This window comes from Paramormyrops kingsleyae, chromosome 25 (assembly GCF_048594095.1).
Source record: "Paramormyrops kingsleyae isolate MSU_618 chromosome 25, PKINGS_0.4, whole genome shotgun sequence".
Taxonomy (NCBI): domain Eukaryota; kingdom Metazoa; phylum Chordata; class Actinopteri; order Osteoglossiformes; family Mormyridae; genus Paramormyrops; species Paramormyrops kingsleyae.
This window is the reverse complement of record NC_132821.1, coordinates 3403993-3419119: the sequence shown is the minus strand read 5'-3', so window position 1 is coordinate 3419119 and position 15127 is coordinate 3403993. Positions and strand designations below refer to the sequence as shown.

Below are 15127 nucleotides of genomic sequence, written 5' to 3'. Positions count from 1 at the left end.
CAAATTAGTGATTTCAGCTTTTAGTGCTCTCTTAGAGTTAAAATATTGGAAGAAACCTTTACTGTCATGCTTAGCCTCCAATGCAATTTTTCTTTCTACATCCCTCTTTGATAGCCTAATGTCATTTTTTAACTCTGCCTGTAGACTTAGATACTCCTGCTTGATTTTGAAATCATTAGTTATTTTCCAGTTGTGGAACAGAGCCCTTTTCCTCCTGACTTTATTCTTAATTTCCTTATTAAACCACCTTGGTTGTCGTTTCCTAGATTTAGTTTTGCTGGAAACAGGTATGAAGTCCTCTTGCACTTGCAACAATGTGCTTTTGAAAAATTCCCATGCCTCTTCAACTGTTTTGCTATTTAACTCTGTCCAGTTTACAGTTTCTAATTTCCGTCTCATACCATTAAAGTTAGCCTTCCTAACATTGTATACTTTTAATTTAGACTTTGCTCTTCGGACACTAAAATTAACCTCGAATTTAACCATGTTATGATCACTACCGTACAATGGGTCTAAAACCTCTAATTTTCCAATCCTATCCTGGTTATTACAAAAAACGAGATCAAGAAGGGCTTCTCCCCTGGTAGGAGTATTAACAAACTGAGTAAAAAAACAATCCTGTACTAATTCCACCATCTCAAGTTCATTTACAGAAGAGCCAGAGACTGTGTCCCACTGTATCCCAGGTAAATTAAAATCACCCATAACCACCACATCATTTTTATTACTCATAATCCTGATATCATCATATAATATTCTGCTTTCCTCTACAGCTACATTAGGTGCCCTATAACAAACCCCGACAATTAGGCCATTTGAATCTTTAGCATCAAGTTTGATCCATACAGCTTCTGAATTTTTATTTTTATCAGTGAGTTCCCTTGCCTGCAAGTTTTCTTTTACGTATACTGCAACACCACCTCCCTTCTTGCCTATCCGGTCTCTACGGAACAACGTATAACCATCCATATTATATTCATCACCATCATTGTCACTCATCCATGTTTCAGTTATTCCTATAATGTCGTAATTGTCTGAAGAAATTAAAGCCTCTAAGTCATTAATTTTGTTTCAAATACTCCTAGCATTCAAATACAGACCACTAATGGTAGGCCTTTTACATTGTCTACTTTTAATATTTATTTGGGCTTTCCGTCTCTCCCCACATAAATTCATAACTGACCTCCCTGCCCCCCCAGTCCCTAGTGTAAACATTCCTCAAGCTTGTATTCAGAGCTTGTATTCAGGGATCATATACTGATTTCCTGGCCCATGATGATGACTGGCTTCTAAGTCGATTCAGATTTCCAAGAGCAATCCTTTTGGAGCTGTGTGCTAAACTGGGGCCAGCATTACAAAAGCAGACGATGAGGAATTGCGCTATAGGCTACCTGTTCCTTTACAAGTTCTGTCCACTCGCGGGTTCTTAGCCACAGGTGCTTTTCAGCGAGAACTTGCGGACTGATCGGGTATTTCTCAGTCAACACTGAGTCGCGCCATGCCGGTGTTGTATGGGACGGCAAAATCTGCTTGTCACCCAGATACATGGGCGTAATTTCCAGGGGGGTCATGACCACCTCCCCCCAATAATCATGTTTCCCCTGTCATGGGTGGAGACTTCCACCCCCCCCCCAATGTTCCAGCCAAAGTTACGCCCTTGCCCAGATATATAAAATTTCCTTACACTGTGGTTGAACAGGCAAATATTAAAGTGCAATTTGCAGCGATGTCCGGTTTTCCCAACGTAGACGAAGCTATCGACTGCGCGCACATTGCTATTAAGTCACCTTCAGAGAACGAATTTGCTTATGTAAATAGAAAGGAACTTTCCCTCTATTAATGTACTCTATTAATGCATTGCAGGCACCTCTTGTACTGTTGTCTGTAAGAATAAACAAACAGAATAAACGAAAGTAACACCGCATCTGCGCCCTACGTGTTATTCATAAACATGCAAGTAATTCAAAGAAGTATGGTACAAGAAAAACTCACCCGCGATGACATCAGCGTCCCCCTCACCCGATAAAAGTGTGTCCCCAATCATCGCAGCAACTAGTTGCTCAAAGGGTGTGAGACCGGGAATTCCGCTACCTCCACCTGTGCTGTTAAGACTCTTACGGTAAGCGGCCGCTCGTTTTTTCACGTCGATTTTAATGTCCGACCACTTCTTTTTAATTTCGGCCACCGTGCGAATTTTGGAACCAACACTTTTAACTGACTCCGCCACGCTGTGCCACTCCGTCAACTTTCGTTTATTGCTGATGCCACTTATACCACCAAATAATATCACTTTTCTTTTCTCGATTTCTGTTAACATGACCTCCACTTCACACTCGCAGAAATACTTTTTCCCTCGTGGTTTGTCCATTGTTGTTTAAGAAAAACATAGAACAAAGCGGGCATTTATACAGATTTACATATGCAAATATACATAAATATGGGCGGGTCGGGGGAGTGGCTGTGGGCTCGTTCACGTACGTAAAATTTCACGCTCATTGGGATTTATAAAGGGAATGTGCGTAGATCTGTGCTTACGCACAGTTTTATGCATCTGGATTTTTTCTTGCTTACGCACATTCCTAGTTTTGTCCGTACGCCATGTTTTAGTGTGAATTCTACGCACGTTGTTATACATGAGGCCCCTGGGCACTAAAGAGAGCCACCTTATATGCCTCAGAAGCATGCCTCAGAATGAGTTCAATCTGTTCTGCTTCTGGGGGTGGGTAACGCAGTTTCCGGAATTCGCCCACCATCCAGGCCACAAACGTGGGGAGCGGTTCGCCCGCCAATTGAACTCTGCTTAAAATACTTTTCAGAATTAACTCCTGGCTATCGGCTGGTAAGAACGCAGCCCTAAATAGTTCCCTAAAATGTTCCCATGAATGCAAACTAGGGGCCAAGACTAGGAACCATGCCTTGGCATCCCCCGCCACATACCTAGGTAGTTCGGCCAAAATTTGTGTGTCCGACAGTCGCAGCGCGTCTTTATACACCGACACCGAGTCGAGCCATTTAGCGGCATTCACCGTCCATTTAAGAGTCCAGAGAAAAACATTCTCCGCACCGGCAATAGCCGACGGTAAAACTTCTGCACACCAGCAGATCTTCACTGGGGACACCCAAGATGGCGGAAAATCACTTAGACCGCTTAATGGCGGCACGCGCGCATAGCACGGCAAAATGGCGCTAAACCAAAACTGAACATGAGCCCGCACAGAAACTAGTCAAATACTTTTCAGAATTAACTCCTGGCTATCGGCTGGAAAGAACGCAGCCCTAAATAGTTCCCTAAAATGTTCCCATGAACGCAAACTAGGGGCCAAGACTAGGAACCATGCCTTGGCATCCCCCGCCACATACCTAGGTAGTTCGGCCAAAATTTGTGTGTCCGACAGTCGCAGCGCGTCTTTATACACGGACACCGAGTCGAGCAATTCCTCAGGTGACATGCCAACCGTGGAGGAGAAAACTTTAGGGGCAAGAGAAGGGCCATGAACTAGCGTCGAAAGTGCCCTGCAAACCTCAGTCAAATCGTGCGCCGAGCCAACAGAACAGACTGGGGCCGGCGTGGACGACACATTGCCCGGGCTGGAACCTTGGGGCGGGTCACCGCGCCCTCACAGGAGAAAAACTGGCTATCCATGGCCGGCCTACAGTGAACACACACTGGTAGGAACCAACATACTGCAGCACAAGCAAATACAGATCTAGAAGATAGGGTACAAGCACAGAACACATTCACTTGCGCACCGTTAAACGACACATGCTAATAGAGAATCAAGCCATGCAAGCAAACACTTGAGCACACCATTATTCCAAAAGTACAATGAAACCAAAAAAAAACTAAAAAAGAAAACATTTCCCGCAACACAAACTGCCATTTAGCGGCATTCACCGTCCATTTAAGAGTCCAGAGAAAAACATTCTCCGCACCGGCAATAGCCGACGGTAAAACTTCTGCACACCAGCAGATCTTCACTGGGGACACCCAAGATGGCGGAAAATCACTTAGACCGCTTAATGGCGGCACGCGCGCATAGCACGGCAAAATGGCGCTAAACCAAAACTGAGCATGAGCCCGCACAGAAACTAGTCACGTCCCAGGCAGTCCAAACAAAAAAACAATCCGACCAACCAAGTAAAAAGGGAAAAAGAAGAAAAGAGAAAAATAGAATAAGCATAAACGCCATTCTAAAACGTATCCCAGATGGGGAAAAAAAACGTTGCCTTTATGCCAAGGCTCTAAGCCGTGTGGCGCGAAAAGCAGCAACGCATTATTAACAACGGCAATGTCCCTTCACCCATAAAAAATAATATATATATCTCGGGCTGCGCTGTGGAATTAAGGGGGGGAAAAAAAGAAAAATTATCGGCAACTTGCCAAAGTACTCTCAGAGTCCGTGTCCATCCAAGAGTCCCTGTTCGGGCGCCACTATGATGAGCTGGGTTTTTGGTTGGAAGCGATGAGTGCAGCCTCGGAGGATTTCGTCTGAGGGTTACCCTGCTCGTCCACAGGTGTGCCTGCGGTCGACTCCACGCACAGACACACAGTAACCAGGGCAGGTAGACAGGACTTGGTACTTTATTAGCGGTCGGTAGTAGTACACAGAACAACAAGGTACGTCTCCTTCTCTTCCCTTGCTCTCTCCGGTCTGTCACGCCCCCTCCTCGCGTCACCTACGTCTCCGTCCGGCTGTGCGTGCACACACGCCCACTCCTCCCACGTCACGGGGTTAACCCTGATATTTAGCTCGTTACACTATGCTGTGCTGGATTAGTCCAAAAAGGCGCAGTACTTTTTGCAGTTGGGTCTGTTCGAGTTCGGATCATGTTCTCACCACAAACGAACCGCTCCAGTGTTCGTTTGAAAGCGTACCGAGACCACCTCTTCAAGGAGGTCTCGGTACGCTTTTTTGGTCCGCTTTTGGTGCGCACTCGGGTGCAATTGTTACATTCACACCTGCCCAAACGAACCGCACCGAGTAGGAAAACGAACTCTAGTGCGATTCAACCGAACTAAATGAGGCAGGTGTGAAAGCACCCTTAATGTCATGTTGAATGTTTATACTGAGAGGCATATTTGCGCTTTGAAGGTGGTGTGGTGCCTCTGACTATATCCCCTTTGCATGTTCACAACTGTATACAGCCAGAATAAACCAGTGAACTGAGAGGGTGGACCAAATGCAGACTCCTGTAGTGGTGGGCGGATCGATCCAAGTATCGATAATATGGATAATAATGTTGGTATTGATATTGATCGATACCAGTTCAATGAGATCGATACTTCAATTTCAATCTCTCTCCCGAATGCACTGCGGCTGTCTGTTTTAGCGCTGCTGCTCTCAATTGCCGCTCCCGGCTGTCACGTGACTCAGCGGGCCAGGCTAGCAAACAGGCGCAGGCGGGCGGACACACACTATAATATTTATAATGAAGTATTATAATAGTGGGTGGCTGAGTCATGCTCGCAATAATTAAACAGCAGGGATAGTTCGGGGTTTAATCATCAGATGGCGTTTATTACACCCGCACTACTACAACGCACACACCGGCACTGCTCACCGTGCACGTCGCCCCGTTTACTACTCATACACATGGTTGGCGCACGCACACATACATACACATACACACACACACACACTACATACAACAATAAACATTAACCGCTATACATGACATAACACACAGCACATTTATAATCACACAAGGGATTACTGAGAACTATTTACAAGCTGGCATCAGTCCAACATGCCGCGCTACCGGCCGGTACCTCCGCGCTGTAGTATTTATGTACATATAAACTTTGCCCAAATTCTGTCCTGGGTTTTACCTAATTAATAAAAAAAAAATCACAAAAACACCGAAAGGTAATGAAAATTAATTCAGTTTTAGCAATTTGATGATGCATCCACCTTAATTATTAAGAAGTATCGATATCGGTATCGTATCGGCGATACTTTCCTTGTATTTACTTGGTATCGCATCGATACCAAATCTTGTAGTATCGCACACCACTACCGCGAACGTAACATTTTCCTTGGGTTTCACGTGTTTGCTGTTTGTGGGCCTATACGCCTTCTTGGGCCACTTCTGATTGGTGCATGGCATGCGAGAAGCAAGGCGCGTGTGATTGGTGAGAATGACTGTCAGGCAGGGAGCACAGCATGAATTTGTAAAACTATTCTCAGTTCTCACAGCAGTTTTAAAACCTGGGTCCGCCGTGCTGTATAATGTATATCCTAAATCGCAATTTTTGCGACTTGCTAATCGCGTTGTTTCAAATCGTGATTCCCAGGCCTGGCTCCAGGGGGGGGGGCCCAGTGGCCTGCGTCCAGGCAACGGAAGCCGTGGATCCAATATATTTCTCATCATTAGGGATCTCGTCTGGTTCCTCACCCAGGACCTGTTTGCCTTGGGTGACCCTACCAGGGGCATAAAACCCCAGACAACTTAGCTCCTGGGATCACTGGAACACGCAAAGCCCTCCACCACGATAAGGTGTCGGCTCCAGGAGAGGCAAATGGGAGTTTGCCTGTCCAGTCTACATGTGTTTTGTGGACGTGGAAAAGGCTTACGACCGGGTTCCCCGAGGTGCCCTGTGGGAGGTGCTTTAGGAGTATGTGGTTCATGGTCCACTATGGTGGACGATTCGGTCCCTGTTTGAATGGAGCAGATGCTTGGTCCGCATTGCTGGTAATAAGTCTGACGTGTTCCCAGTGAAGGTTGGGCTCTCGTAATGTGGAAGCAAAATTGGACATTAGTAGGCCCGGGAGGGGAGGCATATTGGGTCTGTTATGTCTTAGGCCTTAGGCCAGAAGAGATTATTTTGAATACTGTGTGACCTCGCTTTGTGACAGCTGCCTGCTGTTGGCTCCGCAGAAGCTCGGACCTTGGAGAGGCAGACAGTGGAGCAAAGGGGGGGAGAAACCACTTGCAGGAAGAGACTCGAAGCCGCCCCAACTGGTGCACAAAGAGTTATAGCTTATTAAAGTAGTTGTAGTAGTCAATATAATATGTTACGCAATTGATTGCATCATGTTAATCATACTTATGTTAATCATACTAATCATATGTTAACCATGTATTTTCAGCGATTCAGGGACAATACGTCAATGTGTTAATCATTAATCAATGGAACACCCAAACATTAACAGTGATTCAATGTCATATAATTAATATCTATATACATATCTCATGTAGAGTCTAGAAGCCGAGGCTGTCTCCAGTAAGTTGCGTACAATGGGTGAACTTTACCTTGCTATCAAGGTGAACCAATGGAGCAGGAGAATTGTGTTTGTTATACGTTTCAGCTAAGTTTGTTGATGTTTCATGACCAATCAGGACTTAGAAGTCCTGGGAGTTATGGTTTATCTACTGGTTGCTCTGTGTGCCGGGGGTGACTTGGTACCAAGGGCCAGAGTGTGATGGGAGCACTTTGCTGAACTTGCTGAAATAAAAGAGATTTTCTTTACTCACCAAACTAAGACGTCCAGACTTTTATTCTAAGTGCTTGATTTATAATTTTTCTACCACAGTAAAGGGTAGAATGGTCTCTCCGGGTCGGAGATGGGGTCCTCCCCCAAGTGGAAGAGTTTAAGTACTGTATCTCAGGGTCTTGTTTATGGTTCGAATTACAGGAGGTACTGTACCCCCCGATCAAATCCCAGACCTCCCCAAACAGACAAAAATAGCAGTTTGGGGGGGGGGGGGGTCTTAACATTTTTCTTTTGTTGTAAAAAAAAAAAAGATAATCTCACCTGGTAGGAAAAGTTTATGTAAAACTATTTCAGACACCCCTAATGTGGACCGTACTATTTTACCCACCTCGGCTCTAGAAGCAGCCAATCGGTTGCATCATTCATTCTCATTGAGTGACCTGTTCATTGTTTTTGTCTGTCATGGTACTGTTTGTCGTGTGTTGGTAAATGTAAGTAGCCAACAGAAGACTATCCTGTTGAAAATGTGTTTTTACAACCTTCATTTATTCGTTTAAGTGTTTCATCTACTAATGCAAGCTGACATCTTTATAAGTTGAATTACTTACCATTGTCCTTCTGAGGCCGGTGTTCTGTCGAGTTGAGCTACTTTGTCGAGGTAAGCTACCGTAGTGCTAATCGATAGCCCTAACCATAGCTTACCTCGACAAAGTAGCTCAACTCGACAGAACACCGGTACAGTCAACTTTAGTTACGTTAACTAGCAAGATGAGCTAAGTTCTCTATTTAAACCAGGCCTATTTGTTGAGGTAAAATCGATCATGGTCATTTTCCAAGGAGATGAATTCCCTATGTTTTCATTCTCATTTTATCACGAATAAATTGTGTCTTTCTGAAATTAATTCACCACTTAGCCTGTGTGGTTTGTTATTAAGCTAATGGTAACGCATAAGAAGGTCTAACGTTATGCTCTGAAAAAACATTACTATACTGTAAATGAAACCTATAGGGGCAACGTAAAAGAAACTAGCTAGCAAATAATAAGCCCTATTATTTGAATTTTAACAGTGGTATTTTAATAGTGGTATTGATTCTGTATTCCAAAATTTCATATTTATAGATATTTTTAGAAGCTTCATCTCATAGCCCAGATACTGTTTTGTTAAACATAGATTAGATTTTATTCACAGACACACTATGAGGACAAGGAAAGATGGAGACATCAGACACGTTTTTTGGTGGTAAAAGAAGAGTAAGTAGCTACAGAACATTACACTAAAAGTATAGGCGCAGTTTTGCAAACTTAATGTGTATGAATTAAGGAAAGTGGTGGTCAGCAGAAGGCAGGAGAGGCACAGGAGCAGGAAGATGGCAGGATCAGGACAGTGTGCAGGCAGCAGGGAGATGGCAGGATGAGAACAGAGCGCAGAACCAAGAGGTGAGTTATAAATTAGGCTGTACTTTAAGAACTACTATATCATCAATACAGATATTAGCCTGATAGGCAAATATTTATTTCTGAAGGCTGTTGGAGCTGGGGGGACTGAGAGGGCAGGAATAACACCAGACTGCTGGACCAGACCAGGCTGTTTGTAAATGTATAGGCTTATTACTTTTACTAGTATACTTCTTCTAGGATAATTCCTGGGAGTTATCAAATCCAAATTCTTTTGGACAGGGATAAGGACAATGAGATCTTCTGTATTGATTCTCATTTTGTCACATGTCCAGACCATGACCATGTTGCATACATGTTAGTAAACACCCCTAGCGCATCTTTCAGTCTTAACATCAGTAAAAACCAGAGTTGCCATCAAGCTGCGTGTTGCGACTCCTCTATATAATATCCAGGGTGCCCTGAGAGATAAAGCACCTCCTTCTAGAAATACTGGCAACACCAACACAACCCTCCACAACCTTCAGGATCTTATCGCGAAAGATCTCCCACATAACGTGAGCTTCAGCAGCCACACCAAAGTCTGTAATTTCCTCAGACAAGCTGCATGCAAACTCATTAGAAGCAGCCTAATCTCAGAGTCTGGCCAGTTCCAGCCTCATTCTCCTAGTACGTGGTAGCCTACTGGACCTAAGCTGAGCCCTCTCAGTAGCAACAGGTTTGTCCTCAGAATTCATCAACTGGCTACTTAAGTAGACCCTGCAGTTCTGTAGGAACCTCTAGTGTCTGCCCACAAGGATGTGATCAATCTCCTTCACTGCACCACCAGCATAGGGGTACCCAGTCTGACGATGCAGCTGAGGGTGCTGGAACCAGGATCCAGAGACCCGCAAACCCTGACGTTTTGCAAAGTCAAACAACATCCTTTCTTGTTGTTCCACATATAAATAATGTGACATTTGGTGGCAAAGCATCATGCTACAGGGCCCCTATATTATAGAATGGTTTACCGGCCTATGTTCGGGATACTGAATCAGGCTCAGTCTTCACATCTGAACTGGATACCTATTACTTCAACTTAGCCTATCCACAACTTAACATATTACACACTGAAACTATGGCTGCTGGTACTGCCATACATGCCATTTTTATCCACTATGCTTGTCAACACCTCGGCACCACTCCAGTCCCAATCTGCATGACCCTGTTGGCTCTCCTGCAGTTTTGACTTTCAGTTTAGGCCTTGCTTGATTTTAAAATAGTATTTCATGTAGTTTCCATGTAACAGGACGATCATGGTACTGATTTAAACAGAAATTTTCATTACATTTCATTTCATTCACAACACAGTGCAATTATTTCCATGCTGTAATTTCTATAATAGAAAAAAAACATAGATTCAGAAACAAATCATTCAAATTACTACTATGTGTAAATGCATGTGCTTTTAGCTTTTTGCACACCATGGAATTTACTATTGACACTAAACATTTAGAAAAGTGGTAAAACACACTCTCATAAATATTTTTAAAGGTTTTTATTATGAAATAACTTCTTGGGTCTGTTTCTCTTTTTCTCCATTACCTACGTTCCTCCTTGGATTGCCACCTTATCATGGGGGAGGGGTTTGCGTGCCTCAGTGACCCTGGGGGCTATGTTGTCGGGGGCAATAGCCCCTGGTAGGGTCTCCCAAGGCAAAAAGGACCCAGGGGAGGGGCCAGACAAAGAGCAATCCAAAAAAACCCTTATGACAAAGAATTCTATCAAGGTCTCGTTTCCCTTGCCCAGACTAGGGTCACTGGGGCCCCACCCTGGAGCCCGGCATGGGGGAGGGGCCCGTTTGCCAGCGCCTGGTAGCCGGGCGTGGGAGGAGTTTGGTGAGGTCACACCGGCGGGGATGAGGATTAGCACCTCTAAGTCCGAGACCACGTCACGCCACGTCGAAAGGAGCCAGTTGAGGTGGTTTGGACATCTGGTGCGGATGCCTCCTGGGCGGCTACCCGGAGAGGTTTTCCGTGCATGTCCTACAGGCCCCGGGGCAGACCCAGGACATGCTGGAGGAATTATATCTCTCGGTTGGCCTGGGAACGCCTTAGAGGGAGAGGGAGGTCTGGGTATCTCTCCTGAAGCTGCTACCCCCGTGACCCGAACTCCGGATAAGCGGAAGTTAATGGATGGATGGATGGACCTACGTTAGAAAGAAAAGCTTAGAAGACAAAAATAAAAACAGAATACACATTAACTGAATTAGACACTAGAATACACTACCTGGCCACATGGCAAACATGGAGTTGCAGAGGTACAGGAGGGCGGTAGAATATCACTCTGGTCATTTATACTTCTGGGCTTAGGAGGATTTTAACAGCTCCAGAAGTGACCCAACAGCTCCAAAGTAGCCCTGTAAAAAAATAAAAACCATTATACACATTATAAACAGTATACATTCATTATGTGGTGCTCCAAGCAAATAACTGCTTAATGAGGGAAAAAAACATGAACAACGAAATGAAAAACTGTGCATCAACAAAATGGCTGATTCTTTAGCAGCATATACAAAAAGTTCATAAGCTAGCGGCCATTAACATTAATTAGCTATTACCAAAGGTGGAAATTTCAGATCCAGAAAGTATAAATCCAGACCATGATTTTGTTTCAACCAACCAGCTGAATACTCTGTGACATTGACTCTTCATACACAATTGGTTGGTTGAAACAAAATCCAGGTCTGGATTTTTACTTTCTGGACCTGAAATTTCCACCTCTGGCTATTACAAAACATTAAGGGAGGCTTGAGGTTAAAATGACTCATACCTCATGCTGAAGAAACAGTGCTTTCAATCGTCCAGCAGACCAGTACTCCATAGAGTAGGCCAGCAACTTCATGGACAGCATGTTACCCCTCAGGAAGTTGCCCACGAACACCACTCTCTCGATGTTCTTCAGAGAATAAAGAAAGCAGCTAGCAAGCAGTTTTAAACAAATTCCCCATTTTAAAACAAAAATATACTTCTTGCCCCAGTGGTCACTGAACAGCATGAAGGAAAGGCCTTTACTACTACTGGAATTTGGGTTTTGCATCATGGGAGACATTACAGAGAAACTGCCTTATGAGACTTGCTAGACACAAAAACACAGTAAGAAATTTTTAATATCTTAACAAAACAGAGAGCAGGGCTGTTTAGTAGGGATAAGCCAGAAGTCTTTGTTCTGGAGGTATGGTTTTGCTCTACATAGTGGGAAATTTCTTTAGTAATGCGGTTCATCCCACTCTGTATCACGTATGTGAATCATATGTGAACAGAGTACACAGGCACGGTGTGTGTAATAGGGTGCGGTGAAAAAATCAAAATTTCCAATAGCAATTTCCAATAGTGCGGAAAAGTTGTCACTGGACCTCGTTATGAAACGTGCCAAATAACTTTGAAATAGGTTAATATTTTCAGGTTCCGCAACGCGATCGAAGTTTTCACCTGTCACATCAATGGGCAGTATACATTATCCATTATCTATACTCATCGATTTTCGACGTTTCATAACGAGGTCCAGTGACAACTTTTCCGCACTATAGGAAATTGCTATTGGAAATTTTGTTTTTTTCACCCCACCCTAGTGTGTAAGCTGTGACAAAGGCTTACCTCATTCAAGGCACACATCCTGCTGATGGAGCCGATGTTATTCGTGATGGTAACTAATGCTGCCCTGGCCAGGTCTTCTTTGGACACTGAATCGCGCTGCTCTTTATAAATCATGTTTCCAAAACTGAAACAAAGAGTACACAGCAATAAATAAACCCTATTTTTTTCTTCTCTGACATGTCTTGGTTAATCCTGCAGCATCAGGTATCATGCAGGTTATTGCTAATACATCTAGGTTTAAATATGACTGAGGGTTACTGAACGACAGCTGCTTTTCAGATTACTCAGCACCCAGCACCTCCAGGCATCCTTCCTTGCTCTTGTGACTTCTTACAGTATTACATTGCTTGAGCACAATTTTAAGCCTTGTATCAGGGCCGGGGTTGCAGGTCATTCTAGGCTGACTTACACTATATTATATGACCACATCCTACCTGGAGGCCACAATCCAGCCTGGGAGACCAAACCTCTCATAGTCGCCCCCATATATGTCCCGCACAAGTTTGTCTACTTGTGTGCTCTCCCCACGTGAGGCCATCTCCAGTGCTTCCTCAAACGTGGAGCAACCCGTCAGCAGACAGCACAGCCCAAGGAAAGTCCCTCCACCGAGACTGAAAGCCAGACATTAATCAAACTGTTATATCAATGTTAGCTTTAGAAGATATAAAAATTATCATCAGAGCCTAGCTCACCTTGTTCCAGAGACACGTTTGAAATTATCTCTGGAATGGACTGCGAGAATGCTGACCCCAGACCCGATGTTGACAAGAAGGAATGGGTAAGGGTTCTCCAGTGGGTAAGGTTTGAGGAAGCACTGCTCTGGATGAGTTGGATTTTCCAAGTAGAAACACTCGGAGGGTCCACTGGAGTTCATGTACAGGGCCCCACGGATGACACAATCCAACTCATCCAGTTTCACAAGCTGTAGACCAGCAATCTGAAGGGATTACGGGGAAAACAAAACTGATAATAGGATTTGTGATTTCCTCTGGAAATTTCCCCTTTTCAAAGACAAAGTGAATCGCATTACATTGTAAAAATCTGAGTCAGAAACATCAGCTGAACTCACCGTTTGGAAATCAGCCTCAAACTTGTAGGCCCCACCACCCGTGGCACAGAGTGTTTTATGGAGCCTGGAGAACTGCTTGTCACGGGTCATTCGCAGAAAGGCAGGGAGGTCTTGGGTGGGGAAACGAATGAAATGCAGGTTCCCCATTCGGCCACACAGCTCCAGACCCTTCATTTCCAGGTGGACATCCCGGATGCCGGTAGAGCCATAAGCCACATTAGAGGTCAAACAGGAGCGGATGTTTCTAAGGTTTTCCGTTTCTTCCTGTTCCTCCTCTGTTGTGATGTCCTTTGGTTCGAAGTAGACTAGTTTCGCAAGGGTCCCACCAATGTCCATTCCGAACCAGGGAAAGGCTTTAGCAAGGAAAAAAAGGGAAGTAATTACTTTCCTGTTTGATATTCATAAATCTGAAGATCAACAATTACTACCAGAATAACTAAAGACGATCAAAGAATTTATCCATCCATCCATTGGATAGCTTACTTATCTACTTATTGGTCCGGACCAGCATCTCTTACATTACATAAAAATGGGAAACCTGGGAAATAACATGAGAAAGGCCTTTGGATGGGAGTGGTGGGGACACTTACGTGGCTTGTTCAACCTTGGCGGCTCCGCTGTGTGTCCGGCAGGGATGGGCGATGTGCAGGGTTTGGTCGGCTCCTCTGGTTCCCTGGGCACTGCCATTGTTAAGTGTAAGTGATATGTTACTAAACATATATTTAATCAAAACAAATTATTATTGTTTTAAGTGTTGATCTGTGGACATACTATTTATTACTCTTTCAAGGATATAGGGCATACGTGTGTAAAAATGTGGTTTTTTTTTTAATCTAATGCGAAATGTATATATAGTAGTACCTCAGTTCTCGAACTCACTAAAACTTGAATTTCTTGAAAGTCGAACAAACCAGTTTGACCTAGAACTTAAATATCTGACTATCTGAATATCAGAAGTCGAACCGTGAACGCTGACCTAATATAAATTGTACATGCCAGGAAATGAGTCATACCACAATGCAATTCTTACTTGAATGCCTTCTTCACAGACTGGACGATTAACCAAATAAAGCAGCGCAACATTACAGTAACTAACAATAAATAAACCACTAACTTACGTGTATTATTAGAGAATTCATGTCATTTATTTAAACTTTATTTTACCAGGTAAATTAACTGAAAACCAGTTCTCACAGCTTTACGTGATATTCGGGAGAAATAGCAGATTACGCATTGGAACTGCCTGAGATACAAACGGCATGCGTGTAACTAAACTCTCCAGCCAATAAGGGCACAGGTGTGTCGTCACGGAGGCGGTTCCAGTTTGTGCAGCCGGGTGAGAGGTCGCAATGCATTACGTCAGGATCCGAATACGTTGCTTTAAGCCAGCGCTGTAAGCCAGTCGAACGCACCCAATGACCGGACTGGGGAAACAAACTGAAACGCGGACTTAACACAGAGGACTAATGACAACAATCAGAAACAGCTGATCACATGGGGATCCCACACGAGGTTAACGAGGGGGCGTGGCACACGGAAGGAGCGGACGATCGGGGCAGGACAGGGGTAATGTTGGGATAAGATCTTTATC

At 44.2% G+C, this 15127-nt stretch overlaps 1 protein-coding gene and 1 long non-coding RNA gene across 4 annotated transcripts in view; one reads left to right on the top strand and one right to left on the bottom strand.

Moving 5' to 3' along the window:
- Positions 1-15127, top strand: part of LOC140582834 (uncharacterized) — a 137630-nt gene that overhangs the window by 118985 nt on the left and 3518 nt on the right. The window lies entirely within an intron of this gene.
- On the bottom strand, positions 10355-13368 carry LOC140582830 (pantothenate kinase 3-like). 2 transcript variants are annotated; one of them, XR_011985607.1, is made up of 6 exons: positions 13160-13368; positions 12902-13078; positions 12468-12591; positions 11644-11769; positions 11101-11230; positions 10355-11020 (listed from the first exon to the last, which is right to left on the bottom strand). XR_011985607.1 is itself a non-coding variant. In XM_072707235.1 (5 exons), the coding sequence occupies exons 1-5, from the start codon at positions 13339-13341 to the stop codon at positions 11180-11182; spliced, it is 660 nt and encodes a 219-aa protein (XP_072563336.1). In that variant the 5' UTR covers positions 13342-13368; the 3' UTR covers positions 10355-11179. The 2 variants fall into 2 exon arrangements, 1 of the variants encoding a protein (XP_072563336.1); XM_072707235.1 differs by having other exon boundaries at positions 10355-11230.

Bases quoted from the DNA above. Each gene is read 5' to 3' on its own strand.
- LOC140582830 (XM_072707235.1), bottom strand. From the start codon at position 13,341: ATGAACTCCAGTGGACCCTCCGAGTGTTTCTACTTGGAAAATCCAACT. The intron at 12,592-12,901 runs GTAGGATGTGGT...TCTTTGTTTCAG, and splicing joins GGCTGGATTGTGGCCTCCAG to TTTTGGAAACATGATTTATA. The intron at 11,770-12,467 runs GTAAGCCTTTGT...TATTCTCTGAAG, and splicing joins GGATGTGTGCCTTGAATGAG to AACATCGAGAGAGTGGTGTT.